General features: G+C 34.6%; 2 protein-coding genes across 2 annotated transcripts in view; one reads left to right on the top strand and one right to left on the bottom strand.

Annotated features, from left to right (window-relative positions):
- Positions 1-1,670, top strand: part of LOC149528424 (protein PLASTID MOVEMENT IMPAIRED 1-RELATED 1-like) — a 38,770-nt gene extending 37,100 nt beyond the window's left edge. The window contains exon 5 of the mRNA XM_089810071.1: positions 254-1,670. Coding sequence (XP_089666197.1) covers positions 254-1,436 — 1,183 coding nt within the window. The 3' untranslated portion in view covers positions 1,437-1,670. The remainder of the gene's footprint in view (positions 1-253) is intronic.
- Positions 1,671-4,080: 2,410 nt separating this feature from the next.
- Positions 4,081-6,250, bottom strand: LOC149528425 (xanthotoxin 5-hydroxylase CYP82C4-like). Its single transcript, XM_089809905.1, has 2 exons — positions 5,322-6,250; positions 4,081-4,959 (listed from the first exon to the last, which is right to left on the bottom strand). The coding sequence occupies exons 1-2, from the start codon at positions 6,216-6,218 to the stop codon at positions 4,318-4,320; spliced, it is 1,539 nt and encodes a 512-aa protein (XP_089666031.1). The 5' UTR covers positions 6,219-6,250; the 3' UTR covers positions 4,081-4,317.
- Between the last annotated feature and the right edge of the window lie 16,911 nt (positions 6,251-23,161).

Raw genomic sequence — 23,161 nt, forward strand, 5'->3', positions numbered from 1 at the left:
TCTGTGATCCATACTTATCTTACTTTCTCATGATGCTCTCTCTCTTATCATGATGATGGATCACAGAGTGTGCTCCGAAACGTTGATGCAAAAATAATCACACAATCGAACCCAGAAGCATAAAATTTGATAGTTTCATATGGATTGTGGAAATCTTCTTGTTCTTAGTTTTATACATTTTTGGGTTCAAAATGTTGGAGGAAGGATTTCTTATATTGGCTGCCACTTATGTTTATCATTTGGATAAATGCAGGGAGTTCATATATCCAGAGCTTTACAACGAATTGGTCTGTAGATCTGATATACTCTCTTTTGATAGAGGGATATCTATTTTACAAGGAATGAGCCAGGTACAATTTGGGACTCGGAAGCACAAGATATCTGCCAAAAGAGATACTCAAGAACTCGAGATCTCTACACCAGGGGATATTAAGGAGCTCAAGATGTCTGCTAGCAGGGATATTTACAATGAACTTGTTTTCCTTGAGGAATTAGTTCCTTCAGCAATGGAGAAGATAGAATCTCTAGCCGTTGAGGGACTCAAAATACAGTCAGACATGGCAGAGCAAGATGCACCATCTAACCTGAATGCATTATGCCCATCACAAAGAATTCCTTCTCTAGCAAGTCGAACCAAAGAAAGTGACAAGATTGGGTTGGAGGGTACTGTGGACTTGGGATCATCAGATGTCAAAGACTGTGATCATACTGATGATGGCTTAATGGCAATGGTTGTAACCCTAGATGAATGGATGAAATTAGATGCAGCAATGGCCAACAAAGGGGCAAATGAGAGATCGCCCACAATTCTTCCTGAGCAGTGTGATGTAAATTTAGGGTTTATTGGCAAAAGGCATACCAAATGCAATAAAAGTGAATTGGAAAGGAAGAAACATTCCATAGAAAGATGGGGCACAATAGGAAATACCTTAACAATAGCTCTGAGAGTACAATTGCATGATCCTCTTAGGAATTTTGAACCGGTTGGAGCTCCAATGATGGCTTTAGTAAAAGCAGAGCGTGTTGAGCTGCCTCCAAGCCCCACAACAGGAAGAGTAGTAGACAAATGGAATTGTGAAGTCTATGGAGAAACAAAAGAGACGAAAGAAGAGTCTCCATTCAAAATCACAAATGTTCATGTTGCAGGTCTTAAGTTGCAGGAAAATAGCAGGGCAAATGGATGGAGCAATCCAAAGCAGAAACAATCGGGTTCTCGTTGGCTGATTGCAAATGGGATGGGCAAGAGTCGAAAGCACCCTTTGCTCAAACAAACGTCAGGAGCGTCAAGGGTAAATGTCAAACCAAGGGAGACTCTATGGAGTATTTCTACTCTTTTTCATAGCAGTGGGAAGCAAGGAAATGAAATTGGTACTCTGGATCCTCACATCAGAAACCCTGATATCATATTCCCTAACGATACAATTAATTTTAGATAGGAGGTATTAATGTAGAGCAAAAGTCTCCACAAGGGATATTGCTGCTGATTTTTGTAAGCATGTTGTCTGCTGTAACTTTCAAACACTCTCATGAGTGAAATTTACTTCATGGATCGATTCTTATTTTGAGATTATCTACATATCAATTAACAACTGTGGAGGAAGAGACCGTGTTGGACATTAATTCACGTATTTATCCAAATTCATGAACTAGTACTCAAGCTCTTCAAGCCAGAGTGAATGGTGCCTGGCCTCTTAATAAGTTTGTTGAATCATTTGATAATATATACTTACAGATGAAATAAAAAAATCACTCTATATCGAGGACGCAAGTAGCTATCAAGCCAAAGTAGAGGCATAATTGTAGTAATTATATTAATGCTGTTAGAAATTTGGGAAAGAATTATTGGAAAAAGAAGATAGCATCACATTTGCACATTATTAAAAGACATGATAAAAACATTATTGAGAATTGATTTCCCATGTATTATAACATTACTCTTACAAAGTTTCTTCATTCTAACCTACCTAAGGTATGTAATTAAATAATAAAATAAATAAGTTATTAAGTTGACTTTATCGACATAAATTTTGATAATTCAACACCATTTTTTCATATGACAAAAATATTTTGATTAAAATAAAAAATACATATTATTTAGTCTTTTTCTTTGGAAAAAATAATCTTGAGCGAGTAACTCTATGGAGCTCTTACACACAATGGACATTCCAAGTTGAATCTCAAGTTCTCATATTACCACCTCTTGGAAATCCGAATCATAGATTCTTTAAATTATTACCCAATAAAAAATTCTATGGTTGAATGCAATTGTTTATGCATAAATGGAGTAGCATGGCTGTTTGAGTTTTCACTCACTTCAATAGCCAGAGGAAGGCCCCTCCTCGCACGTAGGTGAGATTATTTTAATTACTTTTGAATTTGTGTTGTGTGATTTCACATTGAACGCACATTTCTAAATAATCAGTATTCAATGTCAAGTAATTAGGCTTTGAAAATTAGATGGTTTGCTAGTAATCAAAATAGTAGTTATGTGAAGATTTTATTACTTTACAACTTTAAAATAGAAGAATCATAAAGTAATATTTTAATGAGTAGTTGGACTTTACACTTCCTTCTTGATCATTCTGTCTGAATTCATTATTATCCTCATTCACATTCAATTATAGTTCACTTTCCTTTGTTACTGAATTATATCTTTTGTTCTAATTCATATACTTTGTTAGAGAGTAGTAAATCTCTTGTTGCCAATTTTTGCTCACCAAATTATCAACCTCCTCTCGTGATTGTCCTTCCCTTTCACAACCCATAAATCTCCTATCGCTATTGCCTTATCTGTCAACTGCTATCTTAAACCTCCTGTTGCAACCAAACGTCCTATCACAAACTAAGTCCATCCTACTCCATGTTGTTAATATATATTTTAGAGCATTAATTAAGTGTGATTTTGAGTAGTGATTGATTAATTGAGTGTGATTATATTTTGCAATCTAAATAGAAGCCTAATATTTTTAGTGATTAATAAAGTGAAGTGTGGATTGAAGATTTAATTTCATTAAGTGTAAGTAATTTTATGAAAGAGAGTTTCATTCTTTTAGATGCAAATTTTAATTCATTAGTTAAAAGATTACAATTTAATGTGTGAATTAGAATGCATTTATAACCACTTGACATACTATCTTCATCCCTTGAGAAGATAGCCACTATATTTCTCATCAGCTTATGAGTCATGGATTGACACTCTTAAGGTATTTCACCCAATTCATATCTCAAAACAACTCAAAAATATAGACCCCAATATTACCCTATACCTACCTCTGTAGGAGAAGCCACCCTCTTAGAGGGGAAGTTGAAAGAGTACAGTAGGAGCAATACAAGTCATTTTTAAAACATAGTTGAAATCAAAGACCCCACTTCTATATGTGTTGGCCCCATCTCAATAGGAAACACTAGAAGAAACTCAACCAATAGTAATAGAAGACCAGCAAAGACAAGGAATAAGAGAAACCACAACAAAGCCAAACCCTAACCAAAAAGTAGACTAGACCCTTGAAAAATTCTAGCAACTATCTGGAAATAAAGTAGAGTAGATCTAGTTAACATCTCCAACTCCAAACAAAAATATCAAGGAAAATAAGATACATTAAGAGGGAATACAAAGAGCACGTATCCTCTATCACACAAAAACATGAATATGAGTGAAATCCATCGAAAAATGTTGCATCTTTTTTGGTGAGAAAACATACTCTAAACTCTGAAATGAAGTTGAAAATACTTAGACACAAAATTTAAATATGCAAAAAGAACAAGAGTTGTAGTACTTTGAAACTACTTTATGATTTACTTTTTAAAAGGATATATTAAGGTCCTTAAAAAGAGGCAGCACAAAAAGTGGTAATTTTTTGTTGAGAAAACATAACATAGCCTCTTGTGTGCTACCCCTAAAATGTTAGCATTTTTGTTAATTTTTATTATTTTCCTGAATAATGACTTCATATGACCCTATAATCTTTCCAATATGATAAATAAGGCTTACAATTTCCACATTTGATGTCATTGACCACCATTTAACCAATTATGTCCTAATTAGGTATGTTGAACAATTTGGCCAGGAAGCCTTACAAATTGATTGAATAACATTTTATTTTGGTCCAAGTGCCCTTATTACATCAAAGACAAACTCCTACTCGTGCCTAATCCATCAAATTGAATAATTTGTGGGTGCTCTTGCACCAAATCATTAACATAAAGCTACACCAAACTAATTATTTGTGCTCACATTCGTACTAGTATGATGTGTGTCGAGTATTCAACAATCAAAAGATAATGATAAGAACTGAGGAGGAGTTCAACTATTTGAAACTAGAACTTCTTTTGATAGAGATGACAAGGAAGACGGGGCTTGACGAGAGCCTCCAGTGGCACTACCCTTGGTGTTGTCATGCCAACTTTTTCACGCATGTCAAGGATTGTTCCATCCGGAACAAACCAATCATAGCTCTGCAACAAACTTGCAAGAGCTGTTTGCACCATGCTCATTGCTAAAACAGTACCAGGACACCCTCTTCTGCCTCCCCCAAATGGAAGCATCTCATACTCAATCCCTCTCACTTGTACATTGTCCATCTCTATCCCTTTCTCCATAAAACGCTCTGGAATGAAATCAAGTGGTTTATTCCATAACTTTGGGTCCCTATGAATGGCCCATGTATTTACCATCAGCATTGTTCCTGCAGGAATATGAAAGCCCCCCACTGTGCAAGCCTCCATAGACTTGTGGGGCATCATCAAAGGCGCAGATGGATGAAGGCGTAGAGTCTCTTTCACTATTGCTTGTAGGTATGTTAACCTAGGTATATCTGACTCCTCCACTACTCTGTCCCGTCCAACTTTAGAATCAATCTCCTCTTGTGCCTTCCTCATTACATGGGGATGTTCTAATAACAATGACAATGCCCACTCGATAGCAATCGATGATGTATCAGACCCTGCACTAAACATAATCTACAATGCCAAGAATATAATAATAAGAAAATGAAATAAAACCAAAACTTACAAATAACATCTAGACTATATTCAAGTGTTATTTTGAATATAGATGCCATAACACATACTGTGTATTAATAAAAGGTAACATCTTTCAGACTAATCAACCTATTTCAACACAAGAAAGATGAAACAAAAAGCTCTTGTAATTATCCTTTTAACCAATTTATCAAGGGTCATTAGGTGCACCTGCTATAACTTCAAAAACTGAGTTCAAACTATGTTAGTACTTCGTAGCCCCTTGCTCTCGACCAGATACATAATAACTTATAAGACAAATATATATATAATAAACAATCAAAGTCGCTAGAATCACTTACAACAGCAGTTGCCTTGATAAATGCATCTTTATCATGAATTGCCTCGCCATTCTCTTCCGACTGAGAGATGAGTACATCAATGAAGTCTTCCGTCTCTGACCCAACTTCTAATCTGTTCTCTCTGTGCTGCTCCACAATCCTTTGCATATACAAATCTAATTTCTGAGTTACCTTCTTCATAGCCTTAACACTCCCTTGCAAATCAAACCTCTTCAACCAGGGAATATAATCTCCAATATCAACTACGCCATGAAGAATAAATGATTCTTCAATCAGATGGGTCACCACATCTTCCGAAAGCCCTGATTCCTCACCAAAATGCCTCTCATTTATAATCATACTCATCAGAACTTTAAAAGTCAATTTAGAAAGAACACTTCTCATGTTCACAATCCCCTTCGACTCTGCCTGCTCAAGTACAGAATTCACTGATTTCCTGATTTCTTGAATTCTCTTGGGTCCGAACGATTGGATTCTTTTGGTAGACAAGAGCTCAAGAACACATATTTTTCTAGCGTTTCTCCAATAGGCGCCATAAGGAGCCCAACCCATATTATGATACTCGTACCCCAAATACTTGCCTTGCACAAGCTGAGGGCGAGATGCAAAATTTCTATCATTCACCGTAAGACATTCTTTGGCTAAAGCAGAATTACTTACCACTAAAACGGGGGAGCTACCAAATTTGAGATGCATAATGGGTCCATATGTTTTTGAGAGCGAACTAAGAATCTGATGGACTGGCTTGATTTTATCTATGAGAAGATGAAAGTGGCCAATTATGGGAAGAGCTGTGGGGCTTGGAGGAAGAGGGCTCTTATTTTGTTTCAGCAGAATTGTTGCCACAATAACAACTATGGCTGTGGCAGCTCCTACCAGAATTGTAGACATCTCCATCTCTCAAATATCTTAGCTCGATGAAAACTATGATGATATAATGCATATATATAGACTAAGTCTCTGGATAAAATCAAGAATGAATTGTGAACAATGGTAAGGCACGTGTACCAAGTCATGTTTTTTCCGCTTTGAATTTTCAGCTTTAAATGTATATTCAATAAATCAAATCTGTATATGAGCAGTTTTCTTTGACGTGCTTTCCTACAGTTGAATCAGATTGCTACAATTTAGACTTGAATGAATAATGTACGAGGTAATCAAGCATGGCACACCGCAGTCAGCATTGGAATATGCACATCAGTCATCTCACGTGTTTTCCTAATGTTGAATCAGATTACTACAATTTAGACTTGGACGAATTATCTACGACATAATATGACACACAGCCCTTTTATCAAGTATGGCAGGCGGACTTTAAAAAATGCATTTTTGTTCTTACATCTAACGGAGGAATCGTTCCCATATTACACGCTCCTCACATGGACTGACTTTCTCCAAAAAAATATAAAAAAATAGAAGAATAATAAAGAAATCTGCTTTCCTATGACATGGTATTACATAGACCTATTTTCTAAGATTATTATTATTATTTTTTAAAATTTTATTCCGGGGTTAACTAAATAGTTTATGTTAGGTACTATGTCACGATCATTGAATAATTTATCTTCCTTGATGTTATCACATTTATATAAATTGGAGATTGTCCTCCTTTTATCATTTTATCTTGGGGTCAACTAAATAATTTATGTTACGTAGTATGTCACGATCATTGAACAACTTATCTTCCTTGATGTTATCAAATTTATATAAATTGGAGATTGTCGTCCTGTCTAAATTTGATTGTCTCATAATTTTTATGTATTGTTTATTCAAAGAAATTAAATAATAGATCTATCATATAAATTTTTTAAAATTACAAACAATCATTAACAAAATTATCATATATTATTATTAAATTATGTATGTATGTTTTTAAAACTCATTGAATTAAAGATATCTCTATGTTCCTTTAATTCTAATTATTTTTAATTCCTCACTAATAATTAAATGTTTCAACTAATGAGTTATTTTTATAATAAAACTATATAATAATATTTAATAAAATAAAATATCAAGTTTTTTAATTTTCAAATTTTCAAAATTAATTTTCCTTACTCTCATTGATTAAAAGAAATTGTATATAAGCATTTTTGCACTAACATTTAGCATATGAGCATTTCTTCACTAACATCTATATCCGAGGAGACAAGTTTAATGTTGGCACCAATTTTTTTAAATTTTTTTTTGATATACATTAATTATTATTGTTATGTGTTGAGATTAATTAAACTTGAGTATCAAACTCAAGGCCTCCCAAATAAGAGGTTGTGTTTTAGGTTCTTGAGGTTACTATTATCTATTGTAAAATTGTGAATTTCAATTTATTTTTTAAAAAAAAATCCATTTAAAAACTATTAATTTTATCAAAGCATAAATACAAAATATTTCAAAAATAATAATGAATTAAATCTAGTTAATTTTCTATAGTACTATTGGTTGATGATATTTGCACAAATATGTGCTTGAACATTGTGTTTGTGTAAATAATTGAAAGTATTATTTTATTAACTAAGTTGTTTGAAGACTACACAAACATAAATCATAATCAAATGGTCATTTAATTTAATTTTAGTTTGTATTGAATTGGAAAGTATTAAAAATGAAATCATATTTATAACTATTATCTAAGCTCTTTTTGTACTAGTAACAAAATCACCCATCCAAGAACAATTACTATTTCTTCCTTCACATCTTTTTTAGAGAAACTAAACCACTTTTGACCATGTCTAAATAGTAGAAATTATAGTAACACATGATTTAATAAATAAATAAATGGTTTGAAATTAATGTAATTGTATTATAATATGTAATATAATTTAAAATATAGGCAAGAGTCTACAACACAATGATAAATTGTGGGCCTCTTGTATGAGAGGTCTTCGATTCTAATCAAATTTAATTAATGTCTTAATAAGCTTAATTCCCATATGCCATTACCTAACACTCTATGGGATTTATTCTAGGCATGGCTAATCTTATATTCTAAATCAATGATTTCATGTCTTTGGAAGTCCATACTTGCGTCTATAGCATGAGAAATTTGGTGGGAAAGAAACAAGAGAACTTTTAGACAAACATAATCTCCAATCCTTCAATTTCTGGAAGAATTAGAGAGATCAATTGTTGAGCTTGTTAATGCTTCAGTAAATAAATATAAGGGTAAACATGTCTTTTCTCCTTGGGATGGCTATGTTATGTTGGAAATACAATAGGAAAGGTAAACTTCTAGGGGGTGAATCAATAGTTTAAACTTGGACCCATAAAACTTTCACCACACATCTATCTTAGATGTTCAATGAGTAAACCGAAATAACATGCAAAGCATATACATCTAAATCATGTAAACATGTAAGCATTCACACACATAACACCAAATATGAATATGATTACCTAGAAACCTTCCAAGTGAGAAAGTAAAACTGGGGTGGGGATGACACCCACAAATCTTCACTACTGCAATAATAAAGTGTATCCAATGAAGGTTGCAATGTTTTGATCATGTGTCATGATCTATCCTGTGAAAGGTCGCTTACAAAGATTGTTAGGTCTCACATTGTTAGAAGATTTGAACACCTTATTAGAAGTGTGCCTTGTCAAAAGACTTTAACTCATAATTAAGTAAGAACCTTGTTAAAAAATTTCATACAGCTTGTTAGGACTACTTTGTTAAGAGATTTTGATTGAAATCACTTGTTAGAATGTCTTAGCTTTGATCCTATGATTAACACTTTTTTTCCTAATAACAGATCACCTCTAAACATTTTTCTCCTTGATCCTTCTCAATCAAATGTCTCTATGTTGTATATTTTTCTCTATCCTTTGTTCTACTCTAACTGATTCTACAATTCAATCTCACTTCATAACTTCTAAGCCACCATGAATGCTCTGTTTGCACATACAAACTTCTCTCTTTGCTCCTCCAATTCCTTACACATTTATTGATAGAGAGTTTAGGGTTTCTTGCTCCTTAAGAAGACTTAGTGACTTAGGGTTAGGTATGAATCTATGGCTGAGATCCATCCATTTTGCCACTTAATCCTTCCCATGTTCTAATTGGTTGCATGTATTTTCATAGGGAATCCAAATTGAGATTCATCCTTATCTCCAAAATATTGAAATTTAATCTTAAGTTGGCTAAAAAATGGTTTGCATATTTTTTTGTGCCATTACAAACAAATATGTCAAAACTATGTCACTCGGCATCTGAAGTCTCTAATGCTCAACATGTACTAATCTTTTTGGTGTGACTTAGCATCTACATTACTCAACATTCATTGTTTACTTAGCTCCTATATCACATGGCATATACTATTTGTTCGACACTTGAGGGACTTGGCACATGAGTGGCTTGACACTCACTATGACTCGGCTTGGTCTATGATTTGCTTAGCATATGTTACTTGTTTGACATGAACTAAGTAAGTAACTTAAGTGTATTGACACTCACTTGTCAAAACTAATATGAGATCAACAATCTCCCCCTTTGACATGAGTGTCAAAAACACTTGAGTATACATTATCATCCTTAATCTTATGAGCATAATATATCTCAACTCGACTTATATACAAAACTTCAAAATTCCAAAATTTTGCAATAACTTAGATACCTCAAAATTTGATAACTCCCCTTGAGTTGATATGTTTGTTCTATATCCAAAATTGGGTACTCTCATTGAGTAAATGTGTCTCTATTGATACACTAAATGCCTTCAATGCGATGTTTTGTTGATACTCTTTCATCTAATACTTCCTTGCATTCTCTTTTTTATTTCATTCTCCCCCTTTGCTCTATTATTATACTCCCCCAAAAATATATATCTCCCCCTTTTGGACACTTATGTCAATGGGCTATACAGTGGTTGTGTGTTTGTCCAGAAAAGATTTGTGGGCATCCAATATCATTTTAACAGTTGCATCCTAGTTCTCACATGCTACATATAATGACTTGATTTGGATTACAAGCATGGCAACAAGGTGAACTAGACCATCTAAGGTAGAAAGATTGAGGTCTTTCTTTAGTAGGGTTTTAGCATAGCCTAGCTCCTTGTCCATTAAATACATATGGGGGGTGAGGGTTGCTTGAATGCTAGTCAATTTAGCCCTTATTTTGGCCTCATCTACTATCAATATAGCAAGTAACTCTATGTTTGAAACAATGTCCTGAAATGCTTCTCACTCTGAGCTATATTCTTTGGTAGTTCTACACCTAATGTAGAAATTTGGCTCTCTGGACTTAGAATGTGACTTCTGGTATCTTAGGTGAAGAGAGCTGGATTGCATAATTTTGTGTACAATAAGAATATGTTCTCAAGTACCTTCTTCACATTCTCAACCTTAGTTTCCAATGCAACTTGAGTTGGTGTTATATCACCAGATATTTTCTTATTTGCTTTGTTTTGGAGCTTATTTTTTGACCATTCAAGTAATTTGGCATTTCTATCCATGCCTTCATTTTACTAATCTTCTTCACTATATCTATCAGTTGATCCATTACTAGCTTGGTCTCATCTAGAGTTGGCAGAGTAAATGCATCTAAAAAATGTCTTTGATATCATGAAGTGTCTGCTTCTACCTGTGCTCTCTTCTAAGTATTTCTTGATGCTTTTTCCTTTCTAGGGCCTACTGCAATATGCCCATTTTCTCTATTGTCATGTTATCAAAATCAAATTTTGGTAAAATTATCTCTTCATCAAGGCTTACATCTCCATATTGAATTACTTATTTAGCCTTTGATGAACTAGGGCTCAACACTGAGATCTACAATGGATTAGCTTATGTGCTTAGTTTTTGAAGAGTATGACTTGATGGAGTGCCAGATACTAGTAAGGTTACTAGGGGTTGGATGGTAGTTTTCTCCTTCAATTGTGGTGTCATCTCACACTCTTTAGGCTTGCCCTTTTTTGGCATAATGACCTAACTTGCACCTTGTCCTTGTGTAGTAGGTACAAATAAGTCTATCTAACCTGTTTCTATAGTAGCAACTTGTGCTTCCACTATGCTCTTTTCTACAATATCAGTTTTGGCAATTGTATCAACCTTATTTGATAAGGCTTATGGTATCTTTACCAAAAGTTGTACATTAGTGACTAGAGGATGATAGAAGGTGGTTCTTGTAGATTCACTTTTTCCACTGCAACATCAGTCACTAATTTCTGTAGCTCATTCATACTGACCAAAATAGGATAGTCACAAAATTTGGCCTGCAGTGTAGACTGCTCCAAGATCTTCTTCAAATAATCTTCAATAAGGGGATTGATGTTCTGAGCTGATAGATTAGAAACATCTTTGACAATTATTGTCTCAATATTCTTACTTGTGACATGTGGAGCGTTGACATTCAACAATTGTGTATCTTGCACACTTTATTCTTTTGGCTATTTAGGCTCAGCTATTGCTTGTTATCTTCTTGCATTTATGTTCCTCCTCCAACTATGTCACCTTTGTCATCATCTTTTACTTCAATGGATTCTTCCTCTCCTTCCTTTACTATTGTGAACCCATAAGTAAGTTTCCACATCTGAGTGGTCTTCTTGACACATCCTCAATGTTATTTTGCAAAATGATGAATGCTCTATATTTAGGTACAAACCTAACTACATACTTCTTCATAGCCTTAACAATTTGTGTCTTTGTTAATTCTGGCATCACTTGGGCTAGATATGTTTCTCTTATTTGTTTCTCCAAGTTTAGGCAATAGTGTCATTTTTGTTCAACTCTATCATACAGACTCTTAGGCATTGAGTTGGCAATCTCTAGTGGAGTTGTGTTGAATTTTTCCATCATGGCATATATGGCCTCCTCCACTTGATTTTTCTCTTCTTTACCCAATTTATCAAAACCAATATGACCAAATCTTGATAGATCTGCACTATTTCTAACATTTTCACATAAATTATCAATATTTGAAAGAGGATTATGACTCGCCACCTTAAATTGGATTTTTTCATCTGATTCTATTTTCTCTTCATTAGTCTCTACTTGTGCCACATACTTTCTTCTTGGTCTCTTTTGTTTTTGACCTCCTTTTTTAGTTTGTTTTGTCTTTTCCTTGGCCTTTTGTGTAGTTGCATGTGTGTTGGCTCTTGTAGTAGGTGTGGTGGACTTAGCTTGGCTTGGTTTAATAATCTTCTTAGCCCTTGCCACAAGTTGTACCTTGGTCTTCCTCTTCTTTGGCTCGATAGGAGTAGGTGCTTCCTCAGCTTCTTCTCCCTCGACATCTTCAATATCCTCCTCTTCTTGATCTGCTCCCATGCCTTGTGTCAAAGCTAGAGGTGCTTGTGCTTGGGTTTTTTCTTCCTCTTCATCCTCTTCTTCTTCTTCTTCTTCTTCTTCTTCTTCCTTGACACCCTCTCCAAACTTGGCTTTTAACTTCTTTACTATCTTCTCTTTTTTCTTCAAAGCTGAAGCAACCTTCAATTCCATGGCAATTTTGAACTTTACCATCTCATAGTTTCCAAATACCTTTGCACTTTTATCTACCTCTTTTGATAGTAAGGTTATGATGGCTATAGAGGCCTCATCCAATTGGCCTCAACCATCTTACTCTTAGTGTAGCAGCTTGCACAAATGTATAGTCAACATCCACAAGAAAACATATATCATTATAGTGATTCTCAACTAAGGATGATGTTATTCTCAATATTTCCTTCATTGACTTCTTGAAGTCTTCAAAGTAGCTTGTCATTAGAGATTCAAAATTCTCTCCTAGCTACTCAATATCCTCACCAATCTACACTCTTATTGATCTATTAGTTTTTCATCCCACAGTACCAAATGAGGGGAATGTGTTTTGCACATATAAGAATATACAAATGGGGATTTAGCCAAATTTGCACTATGCACTCTTAGTTTTCCTGATTGCTCCAAGGTTCTCCATCAATTGTTGTAATTGTAGTTTAGCTAGATCATATGTATGATCTTTCTTTAAAATCTTATATCACACATTCACATCTATATAGGGAACACTGTTTAATCTATTGGATTGATAGAACTTGTGTGATATAACCCTCACAACAAAATTAATAAGAGGATTAGTGATTGTATCTATTGTCATACATCTTTTGTTCTAGAAAGCTCCAATGTTATTCTCAATCACTTCCTTAGAATCACTTCTCAATGTCTTAGGCCAATCTAGGGTTGGGTAACCAGTAACCCTATGGATTATTCTCTTAGTTATTTTAATAGGTCCATTGTCCAGCCATAATGAATCGTTATGGATTCAACTAAGCATTTTCCTAATCCACTCTATCTTGAATAATTTTAGAAAATCTAGGGCTCATGTTAATCCCTTTCTTTCAACAATTTTGAACTCTTCCTTCAAAACACCATCATCACAAAGTTTTTTATATGCCTCCCTAATCTCCATGTCACCAATGCTACCAATCTTATAGTTATAGCATTTCCTTACATCTTGCACCATTATTACATTAGGTGAAATCATTGATAATGCACCAGAAGGGTCTTGCTTATATGATATGTTAAGAATAGATTTGAAAATAGGTTGCTTGACCTCATTACTTACTAATTGAACATTCAAAACTTCTTTCCCTTCTACATTCTTCAAACTAGACACCATAATGAGAAACTAAGGTTTACTAAATTTTAAACTATGTAGCTTGGCTCTTGATAAAGACCTTTTGAAATTTGACGAATTGACGTAGAGTCACTACCTAGATCTTTCTGCAACTACTTGGATGGATTTCCAGATCACCTTCTACTCTGCTCGCTCTTTTTTGAAATTGAAATAATGAAAAATGAGCAAAAATTGATAAAATACCCTTTGAAAATCTTGCAATTAATATTGAGTGCTTACACAATTGTAAGCTTGACATCAACCAATTTCAAGCTCACTTGGCATCCATTGACATTTCCATCACATGGTATGTAACACTACCCTAAAACAAAACCAATAAAACTGAAACCAATAACAAGAACACAGAACACAATGATTTTTTTATTTTTTATTTTATTAAATCATCTTAATACAAGTACAAATACACAGATTGAATCATTCTTAATCTGAAAACCTCAATAAGAAATATAATATCATCCATATATGTTTCCATAATGATGCTAACACAAATCGAGTTCAGTACAATAATGTAGTACAACATCATTTCTAAACACCTATGTGTAACATAGGAACCCTAAATGCTATTTCAAAAGTAACTTCAACAGTCATCTTTGCTTACTTGTTAACCAATCTCAAAACACCTGGAAAACATACAACAACACAACACAACACAACAAGGGGGCTCAGTACACACTGATTAAAAAAAAAAATGTAATCCACCTACATACATGTTAGAATAACATATATAAACCATAATGCAAATATCTGAACCACTTTAACATAGTGTAGTTTCAAATTAATATGCAAGAAGTAAACATTTACTTAACAATGCAAAATTAAAATTGCACTAAGAATAACCCATAAATGAATCATATATATACTGAGGTGTCATCGTTATGGCACTAAGATTCTGCATCCATGTATGGTATGCCCATAGTCAACACACAATAAAATTCTCTATTTTACTTGTCAATGACAGAATAGAGATATGCCTTGTTCTCTGTACTTAACCATATAGGTTTAAGTCATAGGTAAGGCCAATTATCTTTTATATGTAATTAACCCACCCAATTGATTTTAAAGTTATCACTGAATTAATTAACTGAATAGGATAAACCAAATTCAGCCACCTCGATATATGTTCATCATTGTTATTCTTAAAATACACATCAAATAGATTTACAGAAGAACGTACATGCAACAGATATAAATTAGTATTCAACATGATACTACATCCTTTAATCTATTTGAACCACATCTTATTCTGTCAATTCCAAAAGTAACTTAGGTTACTATAACAACAGGAACCAAACTATAGCATTAAGATCTCATAATTATAATTATCTAACATATTACATTAATGATATTTACCAAATCTTAATACTACACAATCAAACCCTACTATCATAATAAACTAGATTAATCTTTAAAAATGACTAAGATGATAGAATAACAATAAATATGATATTCCAATTTTTAATGACTTTCATCTAACAATTATCATTAATTTAACTTTTTGAATACATTTCCATTTAATACTGAACAGAATAATATAATTAGAAAAATAATTCCAATGCGTATACATATGTTTTTATTTTATTTTTACAAAGTAGATATCTCAATCACATTCTGTTCTAGAATACAATGATATTCAATATAATACCCTACTGTATATAATCACCACTAAATTATCATGTGCTACCATAAATAGTTTTCTTCAATCTCAAATTAAACAACTGTTCAATCATTCCCAATGTTTTCATACAAACATTACTTAATAAAAAATGCTAAACTATTATTTACCTTCATTCAAAATTCCAATTTGCCATTCTATTTATAATCAACATACAAATTTTAATCAATATTCATCCCAACACCATCATATTTAGACAATACTACTGCCCAGTTTTAAGATGCATATCGGCGAAAGCCAATTGAAATTTCAACATCATATGATACTCCAAACTCATAATCATATTAAACTGCCCGATTACACAATGCAACGACTACTCTATTAACAAATTTTCCTATATATAAATCGATGACAAAACTAGCTATGCTGTAAAAATAATAATGCAACTATGTTAAAAAGAAATTGCAAAAAAAATTAGTTATCATAATGTCCACAACTGGTGTCACAGAACAACAACCTTTTATATTGCCATAACCCATAGAACACTAATGACAATCGATAAGTGAGTGAACCTGCAACTTTCATTCACAAACATCCATTTTCCATCACTTCTTTCTTCCTAAGTTTTCTAAGTTAGAGAAATAAATCAAACCAATGACCATTAATATATGTTTTAAGAAAACAAAATACGGTTCAGAAGAATTTGGTAAAACGACAATGCTAATGACAGTTCATCAATCCCCAAATACTTATCAGCATGTATCAACTAAAAGAGAACGTTAAAATCACATCTTAATACCTTTCAGATCAAACTAATTTAACATAATATAATTTTCATACTAAGTGTTTGTTAAAATGTCTGTTTTAACTAAGCATATCGACATTGTTAACATTTCAAATTAACCATTTGACATAACGTCTCGGTACTCGGTTATGGGCTTTGAGCTCGAGTTTGAAGTGAATTCGAGGCTGAGACCAAACCTTTCATGTTTTATTACCCAAAAGAGCTTTAGTTCATGGAATCTCACAAAAATTGATAGTAGTTTGCAAAACTTATATGTTTCTACAAAATTCGCCAGTATGCTGTCTGTTATGCACATGCATTTTCACATACAACTCGACTCAAAAGAATGACATAGGTATAAAACCATAACCCATTCCCTATAAATAGAACACAATAAATATATATGTTTTATAACTATTTTTGCAACATACCGAGCCCAAATCTATAACCTATTCATAATAAAACTATGTCTCATGTCGTTTGCTATGTGAATGACTAAAATACCATTAACATAGATGAAAACAAAAATACCCAAGATTCATAGATTTATTAAAAGTTAAATAAAATATGGAAACCTGTATATTAACTAAACCTAGAATACAACAAAGCATACAAACACATGTATAACCCATATCCAAGTGTGAATATACACAGAACTCGGCAACCAATTATCCAATCCTGCCTATACCCACACTTGGGTATCAACCAGCATATTTAAAACCACAACTTTCTTACTTTCTTCAATAGGATAATACTACAAGAATAGTAAAAGATGTGAGTTAGAAAATGCCCCCTACCAGAGAGCACTAAAGGTGGAAGAACCCCAAAACTTGATACCAACAGCCCGAAATGTCCAACTTGATGAACTTGAGAGCAACTTTGACCACAAAGAATAACAAAAACTGTGTGAAAAACAACATACTTGGCCTCATAAAACAGGGTTTTTTCCCAACCATGTTGCCTATTCAATAGCAACACCTTACAGGTGTTTCACTTCACAATGCAAGTGGCCCAAAACCCGACCAAAACTTAGCAAACAAAAAACCATAATGGAATGGCCGACCCAGTCCTTGAGTTCCATTAATCCTCATTAAAATGCATTAATCTCAACTACAGAGTCGAGTACAGAAGATAGTCTGAAACCACCGCCATTCTTTATTTTTTTAAAACCATAAACATAATACTAATAAAAAATTACCATATAAAAGCATTCGAAACCCCCTAGGGTTTTAGAAAGAATGAATCCTTCATTAACACATAGGTTAGGAGTAAAACAATAACCCCCATTGATATTGCAGTTACAAATATAACTTAACATATACAAAGTTCAACTTGAACATTTCACACATTAATTTATGTAAATATATGTGATTATTTCACATTAATACTCATATGAATTATGTGTGTGTGAATTTTCAAAATATTCACATTTATATATATACTAATATATATTTACACAAATCACATACTTATAAGTGTGAACTGAATTCCTCAAAAATAATAAACTATCATAAACAGATAATGATCAATATAACTGAATCAGCACAGACCAAAACTCAACTAACTAAATTAACCAATAGATAAACAAAGTTGATAAAGTCATAGCAATGAACTTGAAACACAACAACAACTAAAGAAAATGAAGAGAAACAGTAAGGAATAAGGTCAGGCATGACATCCTCCCTCACTAGGCTTTGACTTTCTCTTGGAAGTCAGAAAACAAGTGTGGATGAGTTGTTCTCATCATTTCCATGTCCTCCCAGGTAGCAGATGTTTCATCATTGGGGTCCCATAGGAATTTTACCTGCCTTATTTCGGTTCCTCTTAAACTCAAAGTTCTGCTTTGCATGATCTGCACTGGTTCTAGCATGATTTGTCCATCCAAAATCTGCAAATTTTTCCAGTCAAACACTTGAGCAATATCAAGAATATACTTACGCAAAACTAAAACATGAAATACATTATGAATGCATGAAAGACTTGGTGGCAAGGCAAGTTTGTAGGCAATAGGGGCAATCCGCTCCAAAATTTCAAACGGTCCTACAAATCATGGAGCTAACTTGGATCCCTTTCCATAATGAATTGGACTCTTACACGGCCTTACCTGGAGAAACACTTTATCACTAACCAAGAATTGACAATCAATCCTATTCTTATCAGCATATTTCTTTTGTCTATCTTGAGCAGTAATAAGATGCTCTCTGATCCTCTTAACCTGCTGCTCCAAATCTTGCAACAGATCAGGTCCTAAAAGAGTCCTGTCTTCCAAATTATCCCAGCTGAGCGGTATCCTACAAGGTCTACCATACAATGCTTGAAATGGTGCCATACCTATGGAACTGTGATATCCATTATTGTACACAAACTCTACCAAGTGCAGGTACTCCTCCCATTTATTCTGTCTATCCATTATGTACATCCTAAGCATGTCTTCCAAAATTTGGTTGACATGTTTAGTTTGTCTGTCTGTTTCTGGGTGATAAGATGAACTGAAATTCAGCTGAGTACCTAACTCTCGCTGCATGGATTTCCAAAGAGAAGAAGTAAACATTGGATCCCTATCAGAAATAATTTTTTTAGGAATTTTGTGTAACTTAACTATCTGTTCCATATAAATCTTGGCAACTCTAGTTGCATAATAGGACGATCTAATAGGAATAAAATGAGCAACCTTCGAAAATCGGTCCACTACCACCATAATAGCATCATGCCTACAAGCTGTCAGAGCCAATCCAGTAATAAAATCTATCAAAATGGTGTCCCATTTCCATTCCGGAATACTATGTGGCTGCAACAAACCTGCAGGGTGCTGATGTTCAGCCTTAACTCGCTGACATTCCAAGCATTGGGCCACAAAATCTGCTATGTCTCTCTTCATTCCAAGCCAATAATAATGCCGTTTAAGGTCAACATGCATTTTCTTGACACCCAGATGAGCTGAAGAAGGTGCTTTGAGGGCCTCAAACATAATCAGATTCCTCAAATCACCCAAATTAGGAACGCACACACTCCCTCTATATAGCAATAAACCTTCAAAATTCACTGAATACCCTTCAAAATGTCCTTCCAAGATGCTGTCATTGTCAATTACAACCTTAACATCCTAAAAACAATGATTTGCAAAAAGGTTATGTACAATCTTATCCTTAAGATCCATAGTTAGGATCAAAGAAGATAATTCATGTCGCCTTCTGCTAAGTGCATCAGCAACCACGTTCTCCTTCCCTTGCACATATTTAATCTCAAAATTGTATTCACACAAGAACTCCATCCATCTTCACTGCCTAGCATTGAGGTCTAGTTGTGTGAAAAGATACTGAAGGCTTCGGTGATCAGAATGTAACTCAAATCGTTGACCCAGAAGAAAATGCCGCCACTTGATCAAAGCATGCATAATCGTAGCAAGTTCAAGATCATGAGTAGGGTAATTCACCTCATGACTCTTAAGCTTTCTGGACTTATAAGCTATAACACGTCCATCCTACATCAACACTGCCCCTATGCCATCCAAAGATGCATTAGTGCAAACCACAAACTCCTTAGCTGAATCAGGGACTGCCAGAACTAGTGCAGTGGTCAAACATTCCTTAAGTTTCTGAAATGCTACCTCGCATTCATCAGTCCACACAAATTTCTTCCCTTTTCTCTGAAGAGATGTGATAGGATGCGCTATTCTGGAGAAATTTGACACAAATTTGTGGTAATAGCTTGCTAAGCCCATGAAACTTCGAACCTCAAAAACATTTGTAGGTGCTGGCCAATCCACTATAGCTCAAATTTTTGATGGATCTACAGAAATTCCTTCACCTAAAATGATATGTCCTAAGTAGAAAATCTCTGACTTGAAGAATTTGCACTTCTCAGGATTGGCATACAGATTGTTCCTACGAAGGCATTCCAAAACTTGCTCTAAATGCTGCTTGTGCTCCTCAACAGAGTAAGAATACACCAAAATATCATCTAGAAAAACCACTACAAACTTGTCTAGGTAAGTTCTAAACACACCGTTCATTAGGCTCATGAACATAGAAGGTGCATTTGTTAACCCAAAAGGTACCACTGTGAATTCGTAGTGCCCATACTTGGTGCAAAAAGCTATCTTATAAATATCCGCTTCCTAGATTCTAAGTTGATGATACTCAAATTTTAGATCAATCTTTGAAAAGATTCGGGCACCCTTTACCTGGTCAAACAAGTCATCAATTCTAGGCAAAGGATACCTATTCTTAATAGTGACTTTGTTTAATTGTCTATAGTCGATACAAAGTCTTAAGGAGCTGTCTTTCTTCTTGACAAAGATCACAGGAGAACCCCATCGTGAAACGCTAGGACAAAACAAACCTTTCTCCAAAAGCTCCTCCAATTGAGATTTCAGTTCAACCAGCTCTTGCGCTATCATTCTGTAAGGATTTTTGGAAATTGGTTTCATTCCTAGCACCAAATTGATACGAAAGTCAATTTCTCTTCTCGGAGGTATTCCAAGAATCTTCTCAACAAAGACATCCAAAAACCTCTGCAAGACTGGATGATCGAGAGGTGAACCTCTAACTACAGAATCTTCTAAATTGTTTACCGATATGGCAAACAAACTGTAGCCTTTTCGAACACACCTTGCCAATTGCTTGGCAGAAATGGTCCGCAAAGAGATAGGTCTCTTGATTCTCGCAATAACTCTAGCTGATCCAAAATCATCAACACAATTGATTGTCTTATCCTTGCAATCCATTATAGCTTGATGTTGTTCTAACCAGTCCATACCCATAACTATGTCATACAATCCTAAAGGTATAACCCTAAGGTTCACTGAAGTAGAAAAGGATTTCATATGAATCTTACAATCAAGAGCAATAGTATCAGCATTCACCTTAGACCCTGATGCTGACTCCACTTGCCATCGGCCCCTTGCCCTAACCAAAGGAATTCCACTATTTGCAACTAAAGTAGAAGAAATAAACGAGTCTATAGCTCTAGAGTCAAATAAAATAGATACTTTCATACCTTGAGTATTACCCTGAGCTTCAATAACTATGTTCTGGTGTTCGGCTTGCTTCTGATCTAGGGTTGCAAAGATATGGTGGTTCCTGGCAGAATCACCAATTGTTGCTTCAGGCCTAGCTAGCTTAGGTCCAACCTTCGGCTTATCCCAGTTTGGGCACTAAGACTGATAATGACCTATTTTTCTGCAATGCAAACAATCAATAGATTTCCTAAATCCCAAGTTCTGACCTGAAGGATTAGGAAAAGGCTTATTACTCTGCACACTCTGAGGTGGTTGAGATGGTCTCAGCTGTTCTGAACCTTTGGAGTCCTTAACAAACTTCTTCCTCTTGAATTTCCCACCTAAAAATCCTGACTTTGAACTACATTGAGGAGGCTTTTGACTCTTACTGACATTCAGAGTAGGTGGATTCATGCTGGTTTTGTAGGAAGTCCCATGATAACCAGACTTCGTCTTAATCAGCTTTGCTCACTCCGAAGCTTCCTACATAGTCAAAGGTTAGAAAGTTCTCACTTCCTCCTCAATCTTAGGCATAATCCCTCTGATAAAGTGTTGTATCGTGGCCTTATCATTTTCAGCCCACCTAAAAAACTTCTTAAGCCCGTAGAACCTATGTTCATAAGCTTCCGCTGTAGAGCCAGACTGCATAATCTAAAAGAATTCCTCTGCACGGGCCTACCGCCAATATTCTGACATGAACCTCTCCTTAAAACCCTCAACAAAGAGTTCCCAAGTAACCAGAGAGATATCAATGCCAGGTTTCTCCAACTCCTGTTCCCACCACAAGGAACCGAATCCTCTCAGATGCATAACCGTCCATCTTACCTTCACATTACTCATGTAACGATGTAAGACAAAGCATCGCTCAATATTCAGAAGCCAAGCTTCTACCACTATACCCTATTCAGTACCATAAAATAATGGCCCTTTCATCTTGGAAAGGTCCTTGAGCTGAGCTCTAGCCACTGGATCTTCCTCTACAGGTAAATTAATACCCTGCACAAGAGGTCTCCTATAATTCGCTCCCCCACTAGGAATCTGGTTGTTAGCCTCAATATTATCAAGACGTTCCAGAATCCTCTAAAGTACCATAGCCTGGTCAGCTTGTTTATCCTAGTTGTTTCCAACCCCAACATTCTGATCAAACTGATCATTCCTAGCATCATTTTGGTACCTAGGACCTCTACCATAGCCCTTGCCCCTGCCTCTGCCTCTACCTCTGCCAGCAAGGTTATCCTTAGGAATTTCGTGTCCTCAAATTCCTCTAGTGACGGGAGGCATGATAGCAACCTAAAAAAACAAAAATCTATTAATAACGCATCGATGACGGTAAAACCCTATAACCCAAGAGTCCTAGTTATTCTAACCCAGGCTCTGATACCAAATGTAACACTACCCTAAAAAAAAAACCAATAAAAATGAAACCAATAACAAGAACAAAGTACACAATAATTTAAAAATAAAATAAAAATTAAATCACCTTAATACAAGTACAAATACACAGATTGAATCATTCTTAATCTAAAAACCTCAATAAGAAATATAATATCATCCATATATGTTTCCATAATGATGCTAACACAAATCGAGTTCAGTACAATAATGTAGTACAACATCATTTTTAAACACCTATGTCCAACATAGGAACCCTAAATGTTGTTTCAAAAGTAACTTCAACAGTCATCTTTGGTTACTTGCTAAACAATCTCGAAACACCTAGAAAACATACAACAATGCAACACAAGACAACAAGTGGGCTCAGTACACATTGATTAAAAAAAAAAGACGTAATCCACCTGCATACATGTTAGAATAACATATATAAACCATAATGTAGATATCTGAACCACTT

Source organism: Cupressus sempervirens, chromosome 11, assembly GCF_028749045.1.
Source record: "Cupressus sempervirens isolate cs-2001-9-10 chromosome 11, ASM2874904v1, whole genome shotgun sequence".
In the NCBI taxonomy this organism is placed as follows: domain Eukaryota; kingdom Viridiplantae; phylum Streptophyta; class Pinopsida; order Cupressales; family Cupressaceae; genus Cupressus; species Cupressus sempervirens.

What these genes read in the sequence shown, in the direction of transcription:
- LOC149528425 (XM_089809905.1), bottom strand. Translation starts at nt 6,218, where the DNA reads ATGGAGATGTCTACAATTCTGGTAGGAGCTGCCACAGCCATAGTTGTT. An exon ending in TTATCAAGGCAACTGCTGTT is followed by an intron (nt 4,960 to 5,321) that starts GTAAGTGATTCT and finishes TTGGCATTGTAG; the next exon opens with ATTATGTTTAGTGCAGGGTC.